This window comes from Microchirus variegatus (genome assembly GCF_963457635.1).
Source record: "Microchirus variegatus genome assembly, chromosome: 3".
NCBI lineage: Eukaryota > Metazoa > Chordata > Actinopteri > Pleuronectiformes > Soleidae > Microchirus > Microchirus variegatus.
Window position 1 is genome coordinate 28,420,209 of NC_139804.1, and position 23,282 is coordinate 28,443,490.

The 23,282-nt window shown below is 40.2% G+C and overlaps 1 protein-coding gene across 1 annotated transcript in view; it reads right to left on the bottom strand.

Annotated features, from left to right (window-relative positions):
• Positions 1-6,056: 6,056 nt before the first annotated feature.
• Positions 6,057-23,282, bottom strand: part of LOC310924855 (leucine-rich repeat and fibronectin type III domain-containing protein 1-like protein) — a gene marked incomplete at both ends in the record, with an annotated part of 52,493 nt that continues 35,267 nt past the window's right edge. The window contains 2 exons of the mRNA XM_083886701.1: positions 6,057-6,109; positions 11,641-12,287. Of these exons, the coding sequence (XP_083742827.1) occupies positions 6,057-6,109; positions 11,641-12,287 (700 nt within the window). The remainder of the gene's footprint in view (positions 6,110-11,640; positions 12,288-23,282) is intronic.

Genomic DNA, 23,282 nt, shown 5'->3' on the forward strand with positions numbered 1-23,282 from the left:
TCCCTCACACACACACACACACACACACTTATATATGAACAATACTTTTGTCATAAAAATAATTCCGAGTTCTCTGACACATCACAGTTGGACGCGGTGCGCTCATGACACGCGTCTCTCCAGCTGAGAGAGAGGAGATTCAAACAAAGAGGAGAAGACGAGGGCACATGCCGAGCCTATATGGGAAGAGGGAGTGCGTCCGTAAATGTAGATGAATCCGCAGGTGTGTGCACCCTGGTGTTGTCTGACGTGTGGTGATGCAAGATGAGTGTCCTTCACATAAATGACGAGGTGAACAAGGAAGTGCACAAGGGTTGTAAAAAAAACTGAATATGAGATTATATATTATTCTGCTTCTTGGAATGAGGAACAGAATCAGATGCAAATTAGACGGGGAGATGAATAAAGTAAAGATTTATGGAACAGTTTTTTTTGTTTTATGGTAAATAAGAACATTTGGACGGTGTTATAATTTCAATATTTGCGAGTTCAGATCAACACACAGAAACCGCAGCGATGAACACATCTCGGCCAACTTGCCAACGACTACAAGACGAGCAGATTTATAAATAGGAGGAGGCATAACGGCAAACGATGAGGATTAAAAGGTGAAAGTGTTGAGAGGAGGGAGGATGAGAGGAGAGATGTGGAGGAAGAGGAATAGACTGGGAAAGGGAAAAAAAATAGAGGGAGTGGGATGTGTATTGAGTTGTGTCTTAGGTTCCTCAGAAAGAGAGAACGCGTTAGCATGAATAAAAGATGATACGACACACATGCTATGTGTGTTTATTTGTGCGTACATTTCTTGTGCGATTCCTCTCGCTCTTTGAATTGGTTGGGAAAAAAAAAACAGACTTTGAGCCTGATGATGTTCGGACACATGTTCAGCAACAGAGATTCTCATGGAAGCAACCTGTGACCTCCTGTTAGTGCACTATGCACTGTGAATAAACTGAAAAATACGGCACATAAGTGTTTCAGCGTGTCTCTCTCTTTCAATGTGTGCGTCAATCACGCCACAAAAGTCCTACTGGTTGTCCACCAAGGAAAAGCATTTTGAAAGCAGAGAGATAACTGACACTTGTTGGACAGTTTGATAAAATGGTAGTCATCACTATTTTAAAAGCCAGTGTTTTGTTGTGCAAACATCTTAACTTCTAGGATTTTTTTTCCTTCCTCTGCAAAAGATCTCCCAGTGCCTGTATGTAGGTCACTGGTTAGGAATCTACAAACAATATGGTCAAATCATCCCATACACCGTCACAGTACAGACGTCACAGTTTGGTGCTCACAGTCATACAATGAGGACGCCTCAAAATGTCCATATGGACTTTTTTGCTTATAAAAGGGCAAGAAAATACCTTTTACCCAAGTGTTTTAGCCCTTTTTTCCAGAATAACTTGCAATATATTCACATTTATTTCACAGTAAATTTGAAATTCGAGCAGTATAAAACATACTTAAAACAATAATAATAATAGTATTTGTTTGTTTGTCTGTCTCAATGTGCAAAAACAGGCCAAACAATTCAAACTACTGTATGAAGAGCCGTTTTTTCAAACTCTTTCCTCTCTGGTGACTAAGGCCTCGTCCCAATATCCTAAATGTTTGCCCTAACCCTAAATTGTGCGCGTTCTCGTGTAGGGGGCGGAGCAAGGCGAGTGTGATTTTGCCCTTACAATCAACCCTCAAAATGTAGTGAGCTCTGATGTGGGCTTAAAACGAAGGAAGATGAAATTACCCATGATCCTTTGCGAATCTGGCAGATTTATTTCAACAAAGATGGCGGCCACATCTGCAGAGGAACAATTTCGTTGTAAGTATATTTTTCGCAAATAAGCACGTTACAGTGTCAAAATGTGTTGGAATATGTTGGTTTGACATACAAAGGCCCGTTGGGCTTTGAACACTAATGTCAGAAAATAACTGACAATTTATGAAAGCAGCTAGCTAACTAGCTCGCTCCACCGGTAGAATTGTCAAAATGTGACGTAGGTTAGCACGTTCGTTATACGTTCACTACGCTAATTTGCTTATAGTGGTGTCCCAATTCCATAGGGAAGCCACTTCGCTCAACGAGGGGAATTTACGGTTGAGGGCACCCCAAACCAAGTGGACATTTCAAGGGGGAGAAATGGGACGGGGCCTAAGGACTCTGATTTGCCTGCTTCCTGAAACAGCGCAAGCGAAATTACTGCGATAACAACATGTTGGCTTTGACGTGCAACTCCTCAGCTTTCAGAAACCGTTGGAATTTTTTCCGCCGGGTATTTACGGTAATGCAAAGTACGTTTGCGCAAACGCGTCATCTGTGACACGGTCGGTCAATCACACATGGCTAACATGATACATATGAGCTAGAAGACCAGGTAACCATGGTAACGCCGTGTTGACACAGCAAGTACGCAAGTGACACTCGGGGGGGCCTAAATGACACGGTTTTACATGGACTTAATTTTTACACGTGTAAACTTCAGTGCTGCTTTGTGAGCACAACAGAATAAAACAGCAATTGACCTACACCGTGTTTAATTGCCCAAACTGCAGAGGCCCACCATAATTTCTCTGTGTCTCTGTTGTGCGGTTGCTTTCAGGAATGACATCTGATTAAAAGGAGAGAGCCAAAATGCATGTTATTGGTTTAACGGTTATACGCATCCTCGAATTAGAGTAATGGATGATAACTGTGTCTCACGGTTATTACAGAAGGGCTTACAGTAATATACCTTTTGTGAATTGCATGCATTACATCTAACTTTATTGGACTATGGCTGTTGATTACTTCCACAGCAGTGATCACAGTGGAAATCTTGCCAGCCTTGGAAGAGGATGAGTGGAATTGTGCAGCATCAGACTTTGGTCTCTGTCCATGACTAAAGGGATATACAGCAGTATATCCGACCTCATGTTGTACAGACAGAGTCCACCCCCAGGCTGTGGTGTTAGCTCATAACCATATCCTCTCCTAGTATATTAAATTCTCCCCTAGTATTCAATCTCTGCCCCCTGGCAGACGGGGAAGAAACAGGAGATAGCTGATGGACAGAGAGGGGAAGAGGGAGAATAGCACAGAGATGAGTTTGAAATAATGAGTGACTTGGACAGTTGAATGGAAACTGACAAACAGGAGGGGTGGATACGTTTCCTGTCGCCTGTTGGGATGTTGTCAGTCGAGAGCAGTAAGGAAACGGATCTTTTTTAGCCCGGGTGGCTCTCTAATTGTCTACCTGACAGCAATTAGATGGCTCTCGTAAAAAAAAAAGTGCTGCCCTAATTAGGTCACACAGACCACTCCTGGCAGGAGGAGATGCTGCAGAGTGAAAGTGTGTTTTAAACAATGGGGCATGACTCAAAATCAGTAGATGGTCAAGGTGACTGTCGGTGTGTTACCATATGTCACACTAATTAATGAGCCCGGGTCTTTAAGTGTGAGAGCTCATCTGGCTGCTTGTTTGGATGGGTTAATGGGCTAATCAGTAGATTACTCACCTGTGTAAATGCTCCTGGAGTGATGGGCGAGAGGCTAGTTAAGGTCCTTCCTGGTTCCCACTCAGTGGAAAACAATAGATCGCAGGCTTTTATGTCTAGTCCAGTTTGGTCTGCATTAGATAACTGGCACAGTCCCGGTCCATTACCAGTATACAGCAGCAAGGTAATTCTTCACTGGGTTCAGTGTTTTTTCAGTTCTGGCCTGGTCAAACCAAATTCATATGTCCATAAACTGTACCTTATATTCTTTCCAGATCATCATCACGAGTGTGAGATGAAAGGGTCCAGGCAAGGTTAAACGGCTCCAGCTCAGAATTGCATGATCAAGCCACTTAAGAGCCAGCAACAGCATGCTGATGTTTCACAGACATTTATATCCAAGGAAAGACCCATTCATAAGTTTCTGTCTATTGCAGTATACCATGACGTTTATCCGGGTTGTATGTGATTATCTCTGCATCCTGTTTATTCCACATATTTACCATCTGCACAGTGTCTGTCTGCACATGAAGAGGTTCCAGGTAGTTTGAAGTCCGTCCTTATATCCTGGCTTTTTTTTTTTTTTTTTTTTTGGTTGTTAGATATACCCAGACGCCTCTTTATACCCACTGTATCCATTTCTGTGGCGATGCAAAGCGGAACATGCGGCACTTACATGTGTCGCTTCATTAAAAGTCATTAAGGTGATCACACCAACGGCTTAATCCTCCACACTTGGTCATGACACAGTCAGTTGTCCAGTTGAGACACAAGAACCAGGAGAAGCGGTGAAAAGAAAGCCAGACAGTAGAGGTCTATAACCCTGTGATGCTAATGGACACAAAGTAACGGGTAGAGTAAATGGGAGGTACAGAGAAAGAAGCTATAGGGCCTTTTTTTTTTTTCTTCACCATCTTTTCCTTGGTGGTGATGTTAATCCTCCACATCTGCCACCCAGAACGACATCATCAGGGCTCTAGAAAGACAAAAGTGAGAACATGCATGTTTTAAAATAGCACAGTAAAATACTCTTTAATGCTGGAAGAAATAGGCATAAAGGGCATCATCTTTGTTCCAAAGAACATATTGAGAAGAGGGTGCTTAGAAATGAAAGTCAAATAAATAGGGCAGTGGATAGAATATCAGCTTTTGACAACAGGATAAAAAACATTCGAAAGAAGAGCACTTGCAGACACAATTTAGCACCATTTTCCAAATGCGCAATACATCTCATATTAATTTTTTGTTGATCTGGGGGGAAATAAACCTTCTGCAAAATAGCTGGAGTTGACATAAACTTGATCCTGCCCATAGGCCATCTTTATCAAATATTCCCTGAGCAGTGGAATTAAAAGCATTGAATTAAAAGTTTTAGAAATGCTACTTTTCATTGAAAATAAATACTTATTTTTGGCTATATAATCTCCCAAGGGAAAATGGAACCAAGTATGCTGGTCATATATACATATTTTTAAAAAAACATAAAGTGAACCTCTGTTATCGAGAGTTGTTTGACAGTGCAATCGATGCGTGGTCAACGTACATCAAGGCCTGCAACAGCTTAAAGAATGATGGAACTGTTTTTGTGGCAGTATGTTGTCCCAGCTCTTATTTGTCGTGTGTACGTTTGTCAGGAGGGCATTTCTTAACCGTATTTTTCAGAAGGAATATTTCTTGACCGCATTTATGTACAGGCAGTGCTCACTGTGCCAGTTTAAAAATGAAGCACAGTCTCCATAATGCTTCAGTGCGTATTCATCCATCACAACCACTGCACATCTTCAATGTCTTCTCCTCCATCATCCTCCACCCCTCTGCCCTTTTCATCTTCATCACCCTTTATACCACGCGGATGGATGAAGGAGATGGGGAAGGGGGGAGGTGATGGCTGCTTGTAATGTGAGTAGTGAGTGGATGGATAGAAAAAAACATAGGTATAGGTGTTTTATATAAGGAAGAGGGTGGGGAAGAGAAATATGAGAGGATGAGTACTAAAAAGCAATAAAAAAAATGGACTAAATAGATAAAAGGATGGCTGGAGAGACAGTACAAGTGCCGGTAGTGTTGTTAAAGGAAAAGGAAAACCAGGCATGATAAATAAGGGATTCTATAAAAGATTTATCCACATTACAAAAGCCACTTCCTCTAGTTGTTAATGATCATGCAGATTTTTATCAAGCATTTTATTCCTGCCTTCACCCTAATACAATAAAGGCATTTTCTGCTTCTTCAATAGGCAGCGATGTCACTTTTCAACTCCAAATATTTGAAACAGAATCATCACATGGAAATCCTCTAATTTTAGATGAGCAACCAGGGATTGAGTGACATTATCTAAAAAAAATAATGCCATTATCGCAAACAAATCAATGCTCAAATGGAAATTGTTGCAACTCTGGCATTTCCTAGGCTTTAGGGACCGTAAACGAATGCAGTTCTGTCTTTATTGTATAGTGGTGGTGACAAGAATCCGCAGGGTAGATGACTACAGGAAGGAAAACAGAACAGGGGGTGCTCAAGTTCTTAGTTCCAATCATTACTCTTTATGTGAAGTGTGGACACGATCTCATTGTGAGGCCAAGAGACCATCAGATCTTAAAGTCTCTCCATTCGACACTATGGAGCCGCCTGTTGTCTGCTGCTGAAGGTGTTTCGAAGAAATAGACAGAAACAGAGAGGAGGGACATGGAGAGAAAGAGGAGACAGAGTCGGCAAACAGCAAAATAGTAAGAGACATTTTAGGAAACAGTAATGGAGGAAAAACCCTGACACAGATGGAACAAAACAGTGGAAAGAAAAGAGAGGGGAGTGCAAAAACAGCGCATAAAGGAAGTGTGTAAAGGAAAAGATGGGGCTAAGGTGACAAAGAGTGCTTGAGAAACACAGCAGGGTGTGAAGAAAAGGAGATTCAGAGAAAAGAATTCAGTGAGACAGGTAGTGGTGAAGAACAAGGCTGCACATACAGGCTGACGGTGAAAGGAGTGATGATGGATTAAAATTCACGGAGGACAGACTTGCTAAGGGGTCATGGATGGACCACGGGGAGGACACACACACACACACTTGCACTTCACACACAGTCACACATGTTTTTTTTTGTTATCCTCCCCTGCCTAACCTTGTGGGAACATTTCCATTGGCTCAAGGCTGTTCGACCTTGGACACAACAGCAATATAATACCAACACCTTCAGCAAGTTTGCAGCACAAAAGAGTCAGTTCTGTCAATTTTACATTCATTACCAGGAGGCTTAAATGTAAGACTTAAAGGTCACATAGAGTGGTCCTGTTGCACCTAATGTTAGTTATTGACGTCTGCTTATATACATTAACTTGTTTTTATGGTCAAAAACCTCCTAGTTGCTGTAAACGAGCCGATAGAAATCCCTCTTTTCTAATGCTGTTCCTCAGCCGCGATATTTAAAAGGTAAAAGGTGACGCAGATACACACTAAACAACAGCGTTAATTGGAACTTCCGTTCTAGGTCCTGCTTTAAGCCTAGTGTTGGGCGGCATGACCAAAAATGTATTCCACTGTATTTTTTATGCATGATCATGAGTGTATGTAAGCATTCAGCTAAAATATATATTTTTAAAAGGCTCTTTTTTATGAGATTTTTTTGAGGGGGTCTGTTTTCAGAAGATTTTTTTTTTTCCGATTGCAATTCACTCACGCACTTACGCTATAAGCCAGGGATGGGAATGACACGACATTTTGAGAGTCGATTGTCGAGGCCCACGTGACAAATTTTTGTCGAATTGTCAATGCGGGGGTGGAAAATACACTCTGCACTGTACCACTTCATTTTAGGCTCAAAAACATAGCTGTGATGTCCAATATTGACTATCAAAGCAGACAAAAAAAGTCCCATCCCTAACTGAAGCCCTTAAAATGAAAATGATCTACCGTGCGATACTTATTCCCCCTCCCTGTGCGACTGTGTAGAGAATTTTGTCCTCATAAAATGATGAATAACTTGCATATTCAGTGGCTGTTCTTGAACTAATGGCACTGCTTGGCATAAACATGTTCGTTTCATGGGGAAATTTGTTGAATATTTCCCACTTGATATTCAGGTTCAGTGATGCTATATCCACTAGAGTCACAGACTAGACCTTTAAGCTCCAAGGTGACTTGAAAGCCGGAAAGTTTTCGACCATGTGTGTTAATTACTAAATATGGGATACGAGTCTAGTTACAGTTCACACATAATGTACACAGCACACGTATAATCCCAGCTTGGGCACAACAGACTCTTTTTTTTATGCATTGAAAATATGAATATGTGAGTTATTTGGAGGATATCTACTTTAGACAGCCAAAATAGAAACGTGCACAAACTTCAAACCTGAAAAAAACTATGTGTACAAAGATGGGAAGATGTATTAATACTGTTTCTTGCACTGGACTATTTCATATAACTGTAAATCAGTTGGAACCATTTCAGAAACTGATAACTCTTTAAACCTGAACCTGTCATGTCTACTTGGTATGAAAGTAAAGCTGGAAAAAAGGGAATATTTATCAAGGGTACTGTATAATTACAAATTCACAATTAGGTATCCATTTCATCCCATGAACAGCAAAATCAAACAAAGGCAAATCCATCATCACCCGGTATGTTGGATCATAGGGAAGTGACATGAGAAAAAAAATAAATAATGGAAAACGTTTTTTTTTCATAATTTTTTGGAAAAAAAATATTGAAACTCGAGATAAACATTTATTGAGCTTCCAAAAAATGATGGAACATTTCTTTTTTTTTTAAATTTTTAAATTTTTTTTTGGAAACTCGAGATCTCAACTTTGAAACCCGAGATAAAAAAAAAAAGTCTTTTTTTTTTTTCTCATGTCACTTCTGGGGCTCTGTAGTAAAAAAAAATTAAAAATCCTTAAAAAAAAAATTCAAAATATTTTTGGAAATTCGAGATCTTGAGGTTCCAAAAAAGACGCTCAAAAAAAAAGAAAAATGTAATCTCGAATTTCGAAGTCGAGATCTCGAGTTTCCAAAACATGATGAAAACATTTTTTTTTGGAAACTCGAGATCTCGACTTTGAAACCCGAGATTTCAATTGATTTTTTTTTTCGTTTTTTTTTTTTTTTCATGTCACTTCAGGTAGGACCACATGTTGACACCCGTTGCCTTTTAATGGGGTCTCTGTGTATCTGTCGGTTGCACTGTTCCTCAGGCACTGAGACTCACTGCAGCTCTCTCTCTCTCTGATCAGATCAATGTTGCCTTTCACTGCAATGCAGCAACCAGTAAAACACATCACAGACACGGCTACACTTGAGAAACCCCAACAGCCTGTGTTCAAACACACGCATATCAGCCTTCATTGCAGGTTGGCCTCAAAGTGCCACTGAACCTCGAATCAAAGGCGAAGAAACAAAGAATACTAAGGCCAGCATTATTTCCTTCTTCCTGTGTTAAATGTCAAAATAAAACTGTATTTATTGCTTTGCTTCTTCTCTTGTCTGGATTCTCTTTGAGAACGCCTTTGTCAGACAGTCAGATGAGACTGAGGCTAAGATGAGGTTACGGCTTTAATTAGGGCTGTGGGGGGGGGGGGGTTGATTGTATTTGATTGTGATTGTGCATATAGGGACACCTTAGCGCTGCAACAAAGTAAAAAAAAAAAGTTCTTGACGCGAGTTTAAATATTTCTACCCTGTTACTGCCCTAATGAGCACTCCCCACCCTCTCTCATATGCAACTCCAACTTGGCCATTAAACCTCCCAGAACACTTGCTCAACTACATCTGAACAAGCTCGTTTCAGAGGTGATAAAAAAAAAAAACAACGAGAAAGAAAGAAATTCGTTTCACTCTGATTTCATAAACCAATTAATAACCAAGGTAGCTTGTTACTTGGAGCGAGCTCTTGACACTATAAACAATATTTGCAACTCTTTTATCATGCAATCGTTAAAGTCTGTGATGTGAGTGATGCCCGGCTCATTTAATTGTGTTCTAAAATGTCAGACTGACTACGGATCCAGCGGATGTCTTGGAGGTGAAAACCTTCACTGAATTCCGCTGGTTAAACAGCTGTACTCAGCACAGGTCTCTCCTATCAACGTGAGGCTCATTGACTCCTCATTTTAATCCCTTCACAGAGGCCATGTGAATGATTAAACAGCCACTGATAAGGTATTCTGAGACAGCTGTTTCAGCCACCTATGTGAAAATAGTGTCTCCATTTATCTGTTTCAATGAAACCCCTACATCCCTGAGTGGAGCACTGGGTTTAATGCAGGGTAAAAGTCCACCTGAATAGTAAATTCAAATACTCCTGTCAATGTCTATTATGTTAGGACTGTTAAGTGCTTTAGAAAATGGGAAAGAGGCGTTAACCCTAACTCATAATCCTTAATGGATTAAGATAACTGTTGGAAAGTTGGCATAAGTGGGGTGATGTGATAGATGATCTGCTAGAAATGTACTTACTTCACTGCAGTATTTTGGGTTTAGACTCCACTCAACTTTTAGATTGTTGTTTACACTCCGTGCAACATCTTCAAAGATGAGTCTTCAGTAAGGGCTCCGAGTCTGGTTTTCTCATTTTTTGGTGTCAAAGATGCAAGCTCTCCACATGAATATTTTGCCTTCTTTTTTTTGTGGGAACTTACTAATGTTTTCCCAAATTTTTTTCTCACTTTCCACCTCATATGTTAACATTAATAATCATGGCAAAGAAGTTTGTATAGGAAGCGCTGTAAAAACTTTCCTGCCCTTGGCCTTTTCTAAGTGCTTGTACTGCTTACTACTAAGTGCTGCATCTCTTCACCCCCACAATGTGCTCTCATGGATTCACATTTCTCCACCACCACAATTTAATCTTCTTCCAGTTGCTTATTCTGCAATATAGACAACAATAATGGCTGAGATTGCATCACAGTGCTGTGTATAATACATTCCCTCTAAATTGGATGTATCTATGTGATACTGTTGTGTTACCCTTAGGCGATGCCATTACGGTCTCACAGTCTGGATCTGAAGGACTTGGCCTGTGTTGTATGTAGAGCACCCTGGGGGCACACAATCTGAACAGTGAGTGTATACAGCTGTGTAAACATTCATGCGTAAACTGTAGTAAATGTTTAACTTTATTATATCAGTGCCTGAACAGCTAACAGCAGTGTATTGTTTTTACTTGATACATGTTGCTTTTGAAAAATCCCAAAGATTATGCATGGTCTTTCACACTGAGAAAAAAAAAACTGTTTAACCAAAAACATTCTATATATATATATATATATATATATATATATATACATATACTGTGAATTATATATATGTATATATATATATGGGTTAGTTTTAATTAACGTTGTTAGTCTATGCTACGTTAGCGTTTGTTCGAATTCACATACAATAATTTAAAAAACTATTTTTCATAGCTCAGTATTGTCGTTTTAAAATGCAAATGATACGCTGATGGTCGTATAATAAGCCGTAACGGGAACATGTGAGCGTCTGCTAATAATATGAATAACAAAACGACCTGATGTGCTTGAAGAATGTGTGACACAACCTTGGGTACGACGTATTGACTGTGATGCTAACGATTCGGCAACTAGCTGAGAGTTGGTGCGTCGTTCAGCTCGTTCAGCGACGGACTGATCCATCCACACTACACCACAGAGCCAATTAGATGTATTTACTTTATTTGATATTAGAAACATGTATCTATCTTTGATCCTTCTGTTTGAATTAATCTGATTTTACTTTGTCTCATTAAAAGGTGGATTTCATTCAAAAAACGCTTCTTATGCAATTGTTCCAAAGACCAAGGGGGAGAGCGCTCACAACAAATGTAGACGCTGCTTCAGTTCTGTAGACAAACGGGGAACACATGTCTAACACTCCTGCCATCAACTATTCCACAAGGGTGGCATCTCTCTTATTCATGTTCTTTCTCACACTCATTTTCTCAGTATTCCACTCTCTGTTATTATTCTCGCTTAATTTCACACCCTCTGTCGCACTCTGTCTGTCTCACATCCCTTCATCTCTTTCTGTGGGACTGGAGTCGGAATCTTATTCTCCCTTGCACTGTCTAGGTCAAGATTGTTGCTCCCCCCCCCTCCCCCTCCCCACCGCTCTCAAGTGCTTCCTCCTCTCTGTGCTGTTGTGCTTCCTCTACATCTATGTCGATCACTTTCTACCTGCCAGTTCCTTGGGGGAGGTGGGCTCTTTGGCAACAGACGGCGGTCTGCTTTTCATCTCAATGGCGACCCTGGAGGAGAAGCGGGCTTTTGTGGGCGAGAGCAACTCCTCATTGGCCAGGGAGTCGGTCCTTGTCATTATGCTCCGTCCACTGCTCTCCTCTACCAGTGCCACTGTGTCTCTCAGGGTGTTGCTAGGCGACAGGGCTCGGGACGATGCTAGCGCTTGGTCCTCGTGAGTCTCAGTGATTTTTGAAGCAGAGTGAGGGAGGACTTGGACTTGTCCACTTCCTCCTTGTCCATTGCTCTGCGGTCTTGGCACATTTGCTGCAATGGCTGCTTTCTCGTGGCCTGCACCCTGGTGGCTGTAAACCTTGTAACGTATCATCAGGATGATGATAAACACCAGCACAGAAGCAACAATAATCCCTCCGATGATGATGATCATAGTTCCGCCTAGGAAGTGGCTGTGCAGTGCTTGACACTGGCTGAACTCTGTGTCTGTGGTAAACGACAGACAGCCCAAAGGTCGCGTTGCAGTCAGCGATGTAATGACATCATCAAACACGGCCAGGACGCAGAGATCATAGCTGCGTCCAGCGGCAAGGTCCCGTACCAGGAAGTCATTGCTGGTGGATGGGATCATCCTGCCAAAGAAAACAAAAGATACCAATGTTAGAATATTTGATCACATTTATCTAATTTAAGACACATCTGGCAAAACTTAAACATAAAGGAGCATCATTCCTCTGCGAGTGCTGATCTGCAATAGACATGAAGAATTAAAACCATGCACAAAGTGTGTCTCCTGGAACTACCTGGAAATACAAGTTTCAGTTAGAGAGAATTGAAGGCTAGTAAACGGTCCTATCAACCAATTTCCCAAAGTAATAAATAAATAAAACATATTTCATTTTTGTTTTTTGAGGTTAAACAGGAAGTGGTAGGCAAACTATTACTTGAACAATTTGAACAAAAACATTTTATTAAGGGTTTGTTAAACTGACATGGCCTCAGTTCGTTAAAGTCTAACAAAAAAAAACTAATATCGTGCAGTATACATATAAAAGTTTTAAAATAATGCTTAACAGAGGTAAAATAATCATAAAATGACATTACACTTGATGTGGTGTGGAGAGCCTACTTATCAGATTAACACTTATCACGGAGCCAAGTCTGAAAGCCAAAGTACCTGCCAACACCAACCTCTCTCTGTCCAGCTCTGTCATTCACCTCTACACTAAACCAATCATGCGATGTAAAACCCTGTCCAAATATGACTTATTCCATCTACTTGTATACCATTGTGTGCTATTATGAGGAAGCAGCGGCGATGACATATGTACTATCATTATATATTTGCACGCTGTGCTGCCAGTGGCAGCCACCTCGTCCTCCTTATTTCCCCACAGAGCTGGAATTCATGAGCCTGTTATCTGACAAACACTCACAAAGATTCATCCCCTCCAGCTATCGAAGTCTTCATTTCCTGATTAGACACATTTCCTGATTCTTCTTATTGTCAACCTCTGTCTTGGTATTTCCCAAGGTAAATAATTGAGCTCTCGTTTTTCCGCACCAGCATTCTTTCCTGTGGGAAATTCACGGGGACAAAATCACCCTGGTAAACAAGAACAATGCTTCCCTGTGCTTACTGTGGTTTTGCTTTGTTTCTCCTCGTTGCACCGTTTTCTCCAGAGGGCCCACTTCACTATATTTTATCTCGCATTTTCTCTTCTGCGTAATCTGTTTAATTCAAATGTTTCCCAGGGTACTGTGAGTCTTTCCTCTATAAACATATTTCCACCTGTGCATGGAGAGGGACAGGGACAGGCCTAACATCATATTTAGAATGAAAGTGATTGGAGCCATGTTTGTGTGTGTGTGTGTGTGTGTTTGAGAGCCAGCGGGCATCAGAGGATAGCCAGACTCAATGCCAAGCTCATTGATGCCATTAAATCTCCATCTGGGATTTTTCTTTCATATATAGCTGCGTGTGTGTGATGTAGGTAGGTATTTCTTGTGTTATAGGATCATAAATCTACATTGTCATATATTATGGGGACAAAAATCCGAGTAATAGTATGTGTGCCTGTGTGTTGATACCATGGACCGACTTTGTAATAGAAATTGTAAAAGAAAGAACGTTTAACTGCCTTGCTGAAACTCTGAGAAACAGGGCTGCGCTGCAGTTCCTGTGAGCAATTTCAGCATGGGATACCGACATAAAAAATGTCACACACACAACAGCCCTCCAGTTCACTGTATTAAACTTCAAGAAGCACAGAATGGAAGATCTCCCAAATGGATCTGAACAAAAAATGGTACCCAGCTGTTTGTCTCCTCTCTCATACTCACAGAGAGGCAGAGTTGATCTTAGTGTATTAAAGGAGAAACTTATGGGAATCAATTATGTCCAGTCCTGACAGTCGACTGACACCTTGAGCTCACATGAGCTGCTAATACAGTGTCTCCAATCTAAGCATCTGCTTCGACTCACAATGTGTTTTCATTGCCTGCGAAAAAGCTGTGATTCCATGTGAGGTGTTTGCAAGTAGCCTCAGTGTAGGAACCAAATGATCTCTCTCAGAATCAGATTATGTAAAAGTCGTGACTTCTTATAATTAAATTGTCATGGAGACGGAGCACAGGTTTCACTATTTGTGACTGTGATGTCTCCACTCCTATGTCATACACTTGTTTTTTTTTAATCTACTAAATGTCTCATTTCACAGAGTGAGATTCCAGTCTGGGAAGTGCTCTGGGTTATTTTGTTAATGTTCTGTACAATAACCAGAAGGAACCAAAGATGGAGCATTGCTGATGAGCCAGCAGCCCTTGAAATGTTCCACTTTGTTGTGATTTGTGCTGTCATTTTTTTTGTCATATTTATTTCGTTAAATGACCCCCAAAGTAGTTCATTTAAAGGGGTCATATTATACCCTATTTCTCCAAGTGAACCTAGTTCCCTGGTGTCCTAATGAACATGTCTGTGACATGCTTTGGTCAAAACACCATAAGGATGAAGCACCACAGCAGTTCAATCACCCTGCCAAAACAGCCCTGTACAGAACTGCTCTGTTTAGTAGTATCTCTTTAGGTCCACCTTAAAAATAAGTATAACAAAACTTAAGGGACAGGAAATTGCATCAGCCACAGAGGCTACTGGGAGCTAACAACAGTTAGCATTTGGAAAAGTTATCATTTGCAGGCTCTAGCAGGCACATTGCCGTCATATATAACATGTATCCACTGGACAGATGAATCCTCTGAGGCTGGACGTTTGTGTAGAACTCTGTGCTGCACTGTGGAGCCAAGAATATAACTTTTCTCGGACTTCCGGTTTTCGGATACTGTTGCCCTCGCCAGCGCTCTTCTGTGTTTTACGGACAAAGCGGAGCTCAGCGAGACAACGATTCCAAGAATTTAGCGCATTGTGACGTCCCAGTGAGCACGGAAGTCAACATCGTGTGTTTCATATCCTGTACTTAGACTGAGGAGGACCACAAACACATGAGAGAGTCATCTTTGTTCACACTTTGGCGACTGATAGGGCCTCCAGTGTCACAAATTTAAGGATTTAAATCATTAAAAAGTTTAATTTTGCATAATATGTCCCCTTTAATGCAATTTGACCACACAGTACAACTCTACAATACAGTTGTAGTTGGTAGTTTAAACTCTCTCATTACAAACCTGTTCAATTTAAACAACAAAACACAAACAAATCTAGCCTAGAAATGTATCAGACATTTGAAAGTAATTTACAAGCTGTCCAGCAGAGGGTGCTGTGAGCCCTCTTTGTTCATCAGAACAAGACAGCAGTGACCCAATGTTGTTTTACAGTGACAATTAAGGACAGAAATAAACTAAACTGTCCTAAGCGAATAATCACAAGACCGGCGCATCGGGAAATGTGTGTCTCGGCTCGTAGCTTCACCATATTAAACTTCTCACAGCCACGACAGACTATTATGGTCAAGCCCAGCATGATTGTGATAGTCTTGCAGGGTTTGTGCAAAGGACACAGGAAATGGGAAATATTACAAGTTCATTCTCAGGATTGTATGAATCAATTTTGGAGCTGAATTGGGAATTTGTTTTTTTTTTTTTGTTAATCTAGCTGGGAAAAAAATGCCTCTCGAGAAGTCTAAGATGTCACAAGATGAGGATCAAAAGTTGAGCATGTGGTATCAAGGGATCTGTCACTCGGAATAGAATAAAATAGAATGTTTTTATTAGACTATATTATACTACATCTTTGAATCTCTGTGTTTCCATTAGCTTTGAATGAGCCTTTTATATCTACAAGGGAAGTGAGTCCTCTTTTTCAGAGCCCACTCTATTGTACTGCGGTGTTTCTACAGTAGAGTACACAGGTCAAACTAATACTGGCTCTAGATAGGTCCTCTAATGTTTTTTTATGCTCTCTGAAGGCCACTGTAGGTTTTAATAACATGCTTTTAAGATGCGGGCGGGGTGAATGGTATTCTGTGTTTTGCAGTATGTGCTGCAGATGTGTTTTGCTGCTACAGCGCATGCAACCCAAGGCTGCAGACTGACATTTAATTTAAACCTAATGTAACACAGAGCTTTTTAATTGTCATCAAATGAGTATTCATCATCATTATGCGACACAGTCTTCTCCTCACCTTCGCTTTGAGTCTCATAAATCTGTAAATCCCACACACCACTAAACTTGATCAGGACCAAATGTCAGGTCATAAATATTGATTATGTTCTCACTGAAGCAGCACAGATCAATGTTATCCAACCAGAGCCAGAACACACACTTGCACACAGACACACACACACACACACATGGTGTTGCCACCCACCTCCCCACACACCCCGCCTGTAGTTCTCTGTTCTTAATCGCAATCAAACTGAGAAACCTCCACTGCCTCACGGCTTCGCTAAAAGGCATCTGTGAATGGAAAATATGCGATGAGGTTTTTTTTTTTTTTTTTTTTTTCTTTTCTGGTCCATCCATAATCACCTCAAATAGGGTAATTTACAGGATAACCTTGAAGCCAAGCACAAATTAATGGCTCAGTCGAGAAGTGCTGCCGATGCAGGGATCTGAATCTGGGCCTCCCACAAGGACAGTTGTTTTTTTTTTTTCTTCCTCCAGATGTACAAGAATGATTCCAGCTACTTTAATTATATCTGATGAAATCGGCATATGGCGTGTGATCAGCTCATTGGCCAGCACCTGTTTGTGTTGAGAGGATACAATGTTTTCAACCGATCAGTAATTAAACATAGTTGGGGATTTTTTTGGACTTGTGCAAGTGTGGCATGACTTTAAAAAGGACACGGACTTTTGGGCCAAGGGGAAACGCTACATTAAGCACATTCGCCACACGCTCATGCACACGCACTGTTTATTCTCTCTCTTTCTTTCAGGTTTAACATCTTAATGGATTCCTTACCTCCACTACTATTCACACACACACACACACAAAGCTCCCGAGCAAAACAAATGCTTTGTAAGACTCTGCTGCTCCCTCACGCGCTGCACAAACAAATCAGCAGTCAATCAAGTTTTGCCATCCCTTGGTTCATCTTCACGCCCACAAGCACGTGCACAAACATACGTCCACATTAAATCTGTGCCCACACAGAGCTGAAAGACTACAAAAAAAAACGATTCAAATACACAAACCGATAAATAATCTCATTGTTTGAACAGATTAGCGTGCGCCTTGGTATTGGATTCTGTGTACACGCGCATATTGCAAGCTTGATTATAGGCTGATTGCTGTGTTTCAATTAGCTAAAAACTCAACTCGAAACAGTCCTCTGGTGCTGTGGAATATGCATCATGCAAAACTGCAGATTAAAGTTGCAGGTGCACACTGTCAATTGTCCAAACACATGATTGTGTGATGTGACTGGAAGCTTCACATGGGAAACACACTGCCCTGGTGCCTAAGTACAGCTATCGGAATTCAATACAACAAAAGTGCTACGCTGCTGAGGTTCTTGGCAAGAATTACACCTTAAAATAGTATTCTCCTCTCTGCAGGTCATTTCGATCTTGTGACAGACGTCACTGTAAAAACCTGGCCGTGGTAAGTCTGCGGAAATGTCATAACAGCTGAGTAATATGTGTCATTTATTTTTGTTGACACATTCCCGTACACCCTGTGCTCTGAATGTGCGTCCTTGTACGTCTTCGTCTTCAGCACTATAAAAAGCAAGACAAACAAATGCTCAACCAAATGCTCATTCATGCGTTCATTACATAATTTAACAGTGTCTTGCAGTTTATTTCGATTATGTACAAATACCTAGAAATATTGCCTCCGTTTACAGAGCCGTCCTTTGTTTCCTGTACATAAAAGTCTTTAGGTTTTTAATAATGCGAAGCTATTTCAAACGACACCAATCTCAGCAGACTATTTTTAACCTCCGTCCGTGAGATCAATGAGATTTCACAGTGGCCAGTGGGAACTGGGAAGCAGAAAACCCTCCGCCTGTGCTGTGATCGAGCACAATCTGTCACAGCACATATCGCCTTGAATTCCGAGTAGTTACGGCAAAGCTGTTACCGCTACATGTATTTTGGGTGTGATGTGTTCCGGAGGAAAAAAAAAACATGTTTTCAGATGCTTTTATTCTCCTCTTAGTTAACGTCATTCTGATTTTCTTAACGCGTCTCTAGTTATTATCAAAAAATGCATACTGACACTCCCCCCCACACATCCCCCACTTCACCAGCAATCCTTTCTTGGTTTTTCATCTGTAACTGTTTTCATAACACAACAATCTATGACGTGTGATTAGCTTAGACTGCTGTCATTTCCCTGGGGTCATTTATCAACTGTGCAATACAAACTTAACTGTGCAAATCAGTGTCTATAAGTGCAATGGGAAAACCCCACAGAGAATTCACATGTCGTTCAACAAATTCATATGAGTCAAACCTCATTTCTTTCAGAAAGTATAATACAAAACAAATGCTAGGTAAATGGATACTGTAGATATACACTGCCGTTCAAAAGTTTGGGGTCACCCATACAATTTTTTTGTGTTTTCCATTAAAACGCACACTTAATTCATCAAAAGACTTGAAAACGAATAGAAAATATAGTCAAGACATTGACAAGATTAGAAAATAATGATTCAGCTTTTGTCAAGAACCAGCTAAACTGTTTTCAGCTGTGCTAACATAATTGCGCAAGGGTTTTCAAGGGTTTTCTAATCATCCAATAGCCTTCTAACGCAATTAACAAACACAATGTACCATTAGAACACTGGAGAGATGGTTGCTGGAAATGGGCCTCTATACACCTATATACATATTCCAGTAAAATCCAGATGTTTGCAGCTAGAATAGTCGTTTACCTCATTAACAATGTATAGAGTGTATTTCTGATTCATTTAATGTTATATTCATTGAAAAAAAAAGCGATTTTCCTTACAAAATAAGGACATTTCTAAGTGACCCCAAACTTATGAATGGTAGTGTAGGTAGATAAAGACAGATATTGTAGAAAAAAGTGATATAGACAGTTTGGTAGTGCTAGAAAATAAGAGGGAGTATGGCATTATGTCAAAAGTCCTGCGAACAGTACAACATGCTCATGAGCGAATAATATCACTGCACGTGCGCAGATATTAACGTACAAGACATGTCTTGTGGTGATAGGTGTCAATCAAATACAGGAAGTTCCTTGTGGGTGTGATCACACACCAGTCATAAGAGGACCAGTGCCCTCCTTGGTCTCCACCTCCAAACTGTCAAAAGTCTGGTCCACTCGTACGAGCAGATTTTAAATTTGCGAGCAGACTTCACTTGCGCATGTAAAGCAGAAGTAGTTTTAGTTTAGTTTGTTTTCTCTCGTACGCATGTGTCTGAACCGCTTGCAGTTGTTTAATATGCGCGCGATCTTTATTGCACCATCGTAGATTAATATCTGCGCGCGTGTAGTAATATTATTTGCTCGTGAGCATGTTCTACTGCTCTCGCGCCTTTTAACCATCATAATCATGTGGTACACCTTGCCCCCAGATGTTACTGAATCTCTACAACAGCAAATGATGTGACGGTAGTCTTAGGACATACAGTAAAGGTGCAGTGCAGAATAAAGCCAGTGGATTGCAGCAATGTCTGTTACTGTCATATAGTACTTGTTAATTGTCCTATAGCTGTTTTCATAAAAAAAAAAATCTGTGCAGGTTATGGCCATTATTCATTTATGTATTTAACTGTGGCCTCTGTGTTGTGATACATATTGTAGCATGAGGTTGTTGGATATTCCCAGCACTAATAGACAAGGTCGAGCTTACACAAACTGTGTTTAGTACTGAATGGTACAAGAGCTGCCATTGTGTGCAGCCAAAAGCCTAGAGAGGCATCAGTGTCTGTGCTAATAAAGCGCATTAATAGATGATAATAGACTTGTTATTAGGACCTCCCCTTTGTTAGCGTGCCATTATTGTCCTTTCTCAGGTGGGGCCAGTGACAGGTTCATTAGAGGCACTTGTTCCAACAGTGGACTGACAGTGAGTGTTGCGCTGACAAGCCTCGTGTCGGCATGTTCACGACTCTGCGCACATGTACGTGTGGCTGACATTACCATGCCCAGCATGGACATGGAGACGCTCGTGTGCACATCTGTTTCTGTGCATGAGCCTGACATTTTCGCGCTGTCTGCGTTCAGTCACGTTGACTGACAGCGGGGACGCTTTGTTTGCAAATGCCGTCCATCAATCAGCCCGTGGGCAATCAAAATGCATACGTACACTTCAATTTGCACATGGAGATTGAGGGAAAGAGAGAGAGGGAGAGAGACGAGATGTCATGAAGTCACATCCGGAGCCCTAGGTTCTGACTGTTGATCTAAGCAAAAACGTCAAGTGAATATTTATGATAATGTGGCTCCGGCTGGTTTTAAATAATTGAATGTGCCAATTACACATACAGTGTGGGCAGGTCTGAACGGAGGAGGGCAGAGGGTTGACGGCGAAGTCATTGCATCGCACACACATCGTGTCCATCCTCTGAAAACACACTGCAAATTAAGGCAAATCATGTATCACTTGGGAAAAGTTGGGGAAATGGATGGATTCAATTTCAAACCAACTGTCGATCTGCATAATAGGTAAATTATTAATGGCAATAAGTCTTCATTTTCAAGTGAGTTTAACCCAGGTTGTTTTTCTGTAGCCACAATTTACTGATGCTCTTTGAATGCATTTGCTACAAGCGATCATTAGGCTCCGTGCACACAGCAGCTTTGTTTCCAAACCCCCCGTGGCGACCGCAGTGCACTCAGCTCAGGCAGGTGTGTGACAAAAGCTCGGGTTATATCTGAACAAAAGGTATTGTAACTCGTACTGTAAGATACAGAAGCAAAACAGTCTGCAGCTGGCAGTGGAGCCAGAGGGAGGAAACCGCTGAGCTTCTTAAGTAGCTTTTAAAAGAGAAGTTATTGATGAAATTCCAACATGATAATTCTTTCAATTACTAAAACCTGAATGATTTTCTTGTGTTTCCCTTTTTGAGGGATGCTGCTTTCTGTTGCTGAGCACAAGGGACATTTTTCATTCCTGTCTCAGAGCAGCAAGTGTTTACACTGGTGAATTAACCAAAAAAACTGTCACTTTTTGTACGAGAGAGCAGCCATTGGGTATTCACACAACCCAGGGAAAAACGTTGATGTTACAAGCTTTAATTATGAAAATAAGTGCCAAATAATAAATCATTCGCCACAGCTTTGGGAACTCATGAGCTGAGGGGCACGTCTTGTTGACCTGCGTTAGGTGAGCTGTCCCCCTTCATCTTCCCTCTGGGAAATGAGTCACTATTTTTAAGGTTCAACCGAGAGGCTGGATATGTTCGCCTTTCAGTCCTCCAGTGCTTTGACACGTCCTCTTTTCCTTTCCTTTCGCGCTCCTGCTTAATTTCCCCCATTATCTCCGATTTCTCTGCCTCTCTTTGTATTTATTTTTCAACAACACCAGTGTTCAGATGGCTCATATTTCAGAGTTGCGAGACAAACACGAGAGGATCTAAATTGTTTGCACTTTTACAGCAGATTACAGAAAATATGAATCAATATCCCGTACTGACTGATGATCGTAACGGCCTCGCTCTCTTAGTAGTTTAGTTACGACAGTTTCTCTGGAGGTCAGGAATTTTCTTATGTGTAGAGTGTGTTTTCTACTGGTTTCAAAGAGAATGGGGAATAAAAACATAGAATACAATAATCACCATAGTCCACAGTAGTAGATGCAATATATATACATATATGTATTTTTGTGTATATACGTATATATATATGTATGTATTTATGTGGTTATATGTATATATATGTGTGTATGTATGTGTATATATGTATGTATGCATGTGTATATATATATATGTATATATGCATGTGTATATGTATGTATATGTATGTATGTATATGTGTATATGTATGTATATGTATATATGTATGTATGTATATGTATATATGTATGTATGTTTATGTATATGTATATATGTATGTATGTATATGTATATGTATATATGTATGTATGTATATGTATATGTATATGTATATGTATATATATATGTATATATATATGTATGTATGTATATGTATGTATGTATATATATGTATATATATATATGTATATGTATGTATATATATGTATATGTATGTATGTTTATATATGTATATGTATGTATGTATATATATGTATATGTATGTATGTATATATATGTATATGTATGTATATATATATGTATGTGTATATATATATATATATGTATGTATGTGTATATATATATATGTGTATATACTATTTTTAGAACTCAAAAATTGTAACCGGTATAGATAAATGAATGGCGAGAGTTGAGTTTTGTGCTTTTGTCCGTTTTATTCCTGATTTATTTATTTATATTTCTCCTCCTTCCACTCTCATCACTCCCTTCCTTTTTCCCCCCCCCATTTTCTATTTAATGCCCTTTCACCACTCTCCTTTACAACACACCACTTCTACATGACCTCCTTCAATCCTCTGTCCTGCATGGACAAAAAAAAAAAAAAAGCTAGTAAATAATCAAGTAAATATTTCAGCATGTTTTTACAGGCTAACGTTTATGGTCCAGTTCTGGATTTCTAATGGAGAAAGAAAGCTTTCCCAAGGACCTAAACAAACAGAGAGCAAGCTGTCCTCCTGGAAAAAAATATTCTCTTACCAACAAAGATCACATGATGCTTTTCAGGGACACAGGTGCAGCCACCAAGCAAATATAATAAGATGTGGACAAAATATCTTAAGAGATGGCATTGAGTTATGCATGGAGTGAACCTATAGCGTGTGAGCCAGATCAATTATGAAGAGCAAAGAATAAAGAAAACTAAGTTATAGATCCTTACGGGAAACAACACGTCCTCCGTTTGTTTCGCACTTCACATGCCCTTTTAAAATCAATCGAGCATTTTCTTTATGTTTTTAGAAGAGCAGTGTTATCGATTAAGTCATGGTTAATGGAAAGTACCATAAAATTATTAAAATAATCTTTCTTGTGGAAATGTCTTTGTGTCCACTGTGCATTTCGCCTCACGTAATGTGTCATGGTTTATTATATGAATAATTTATATGAACTATATCAATGAATCCTGGTCAGCAGTAGTTCTCTC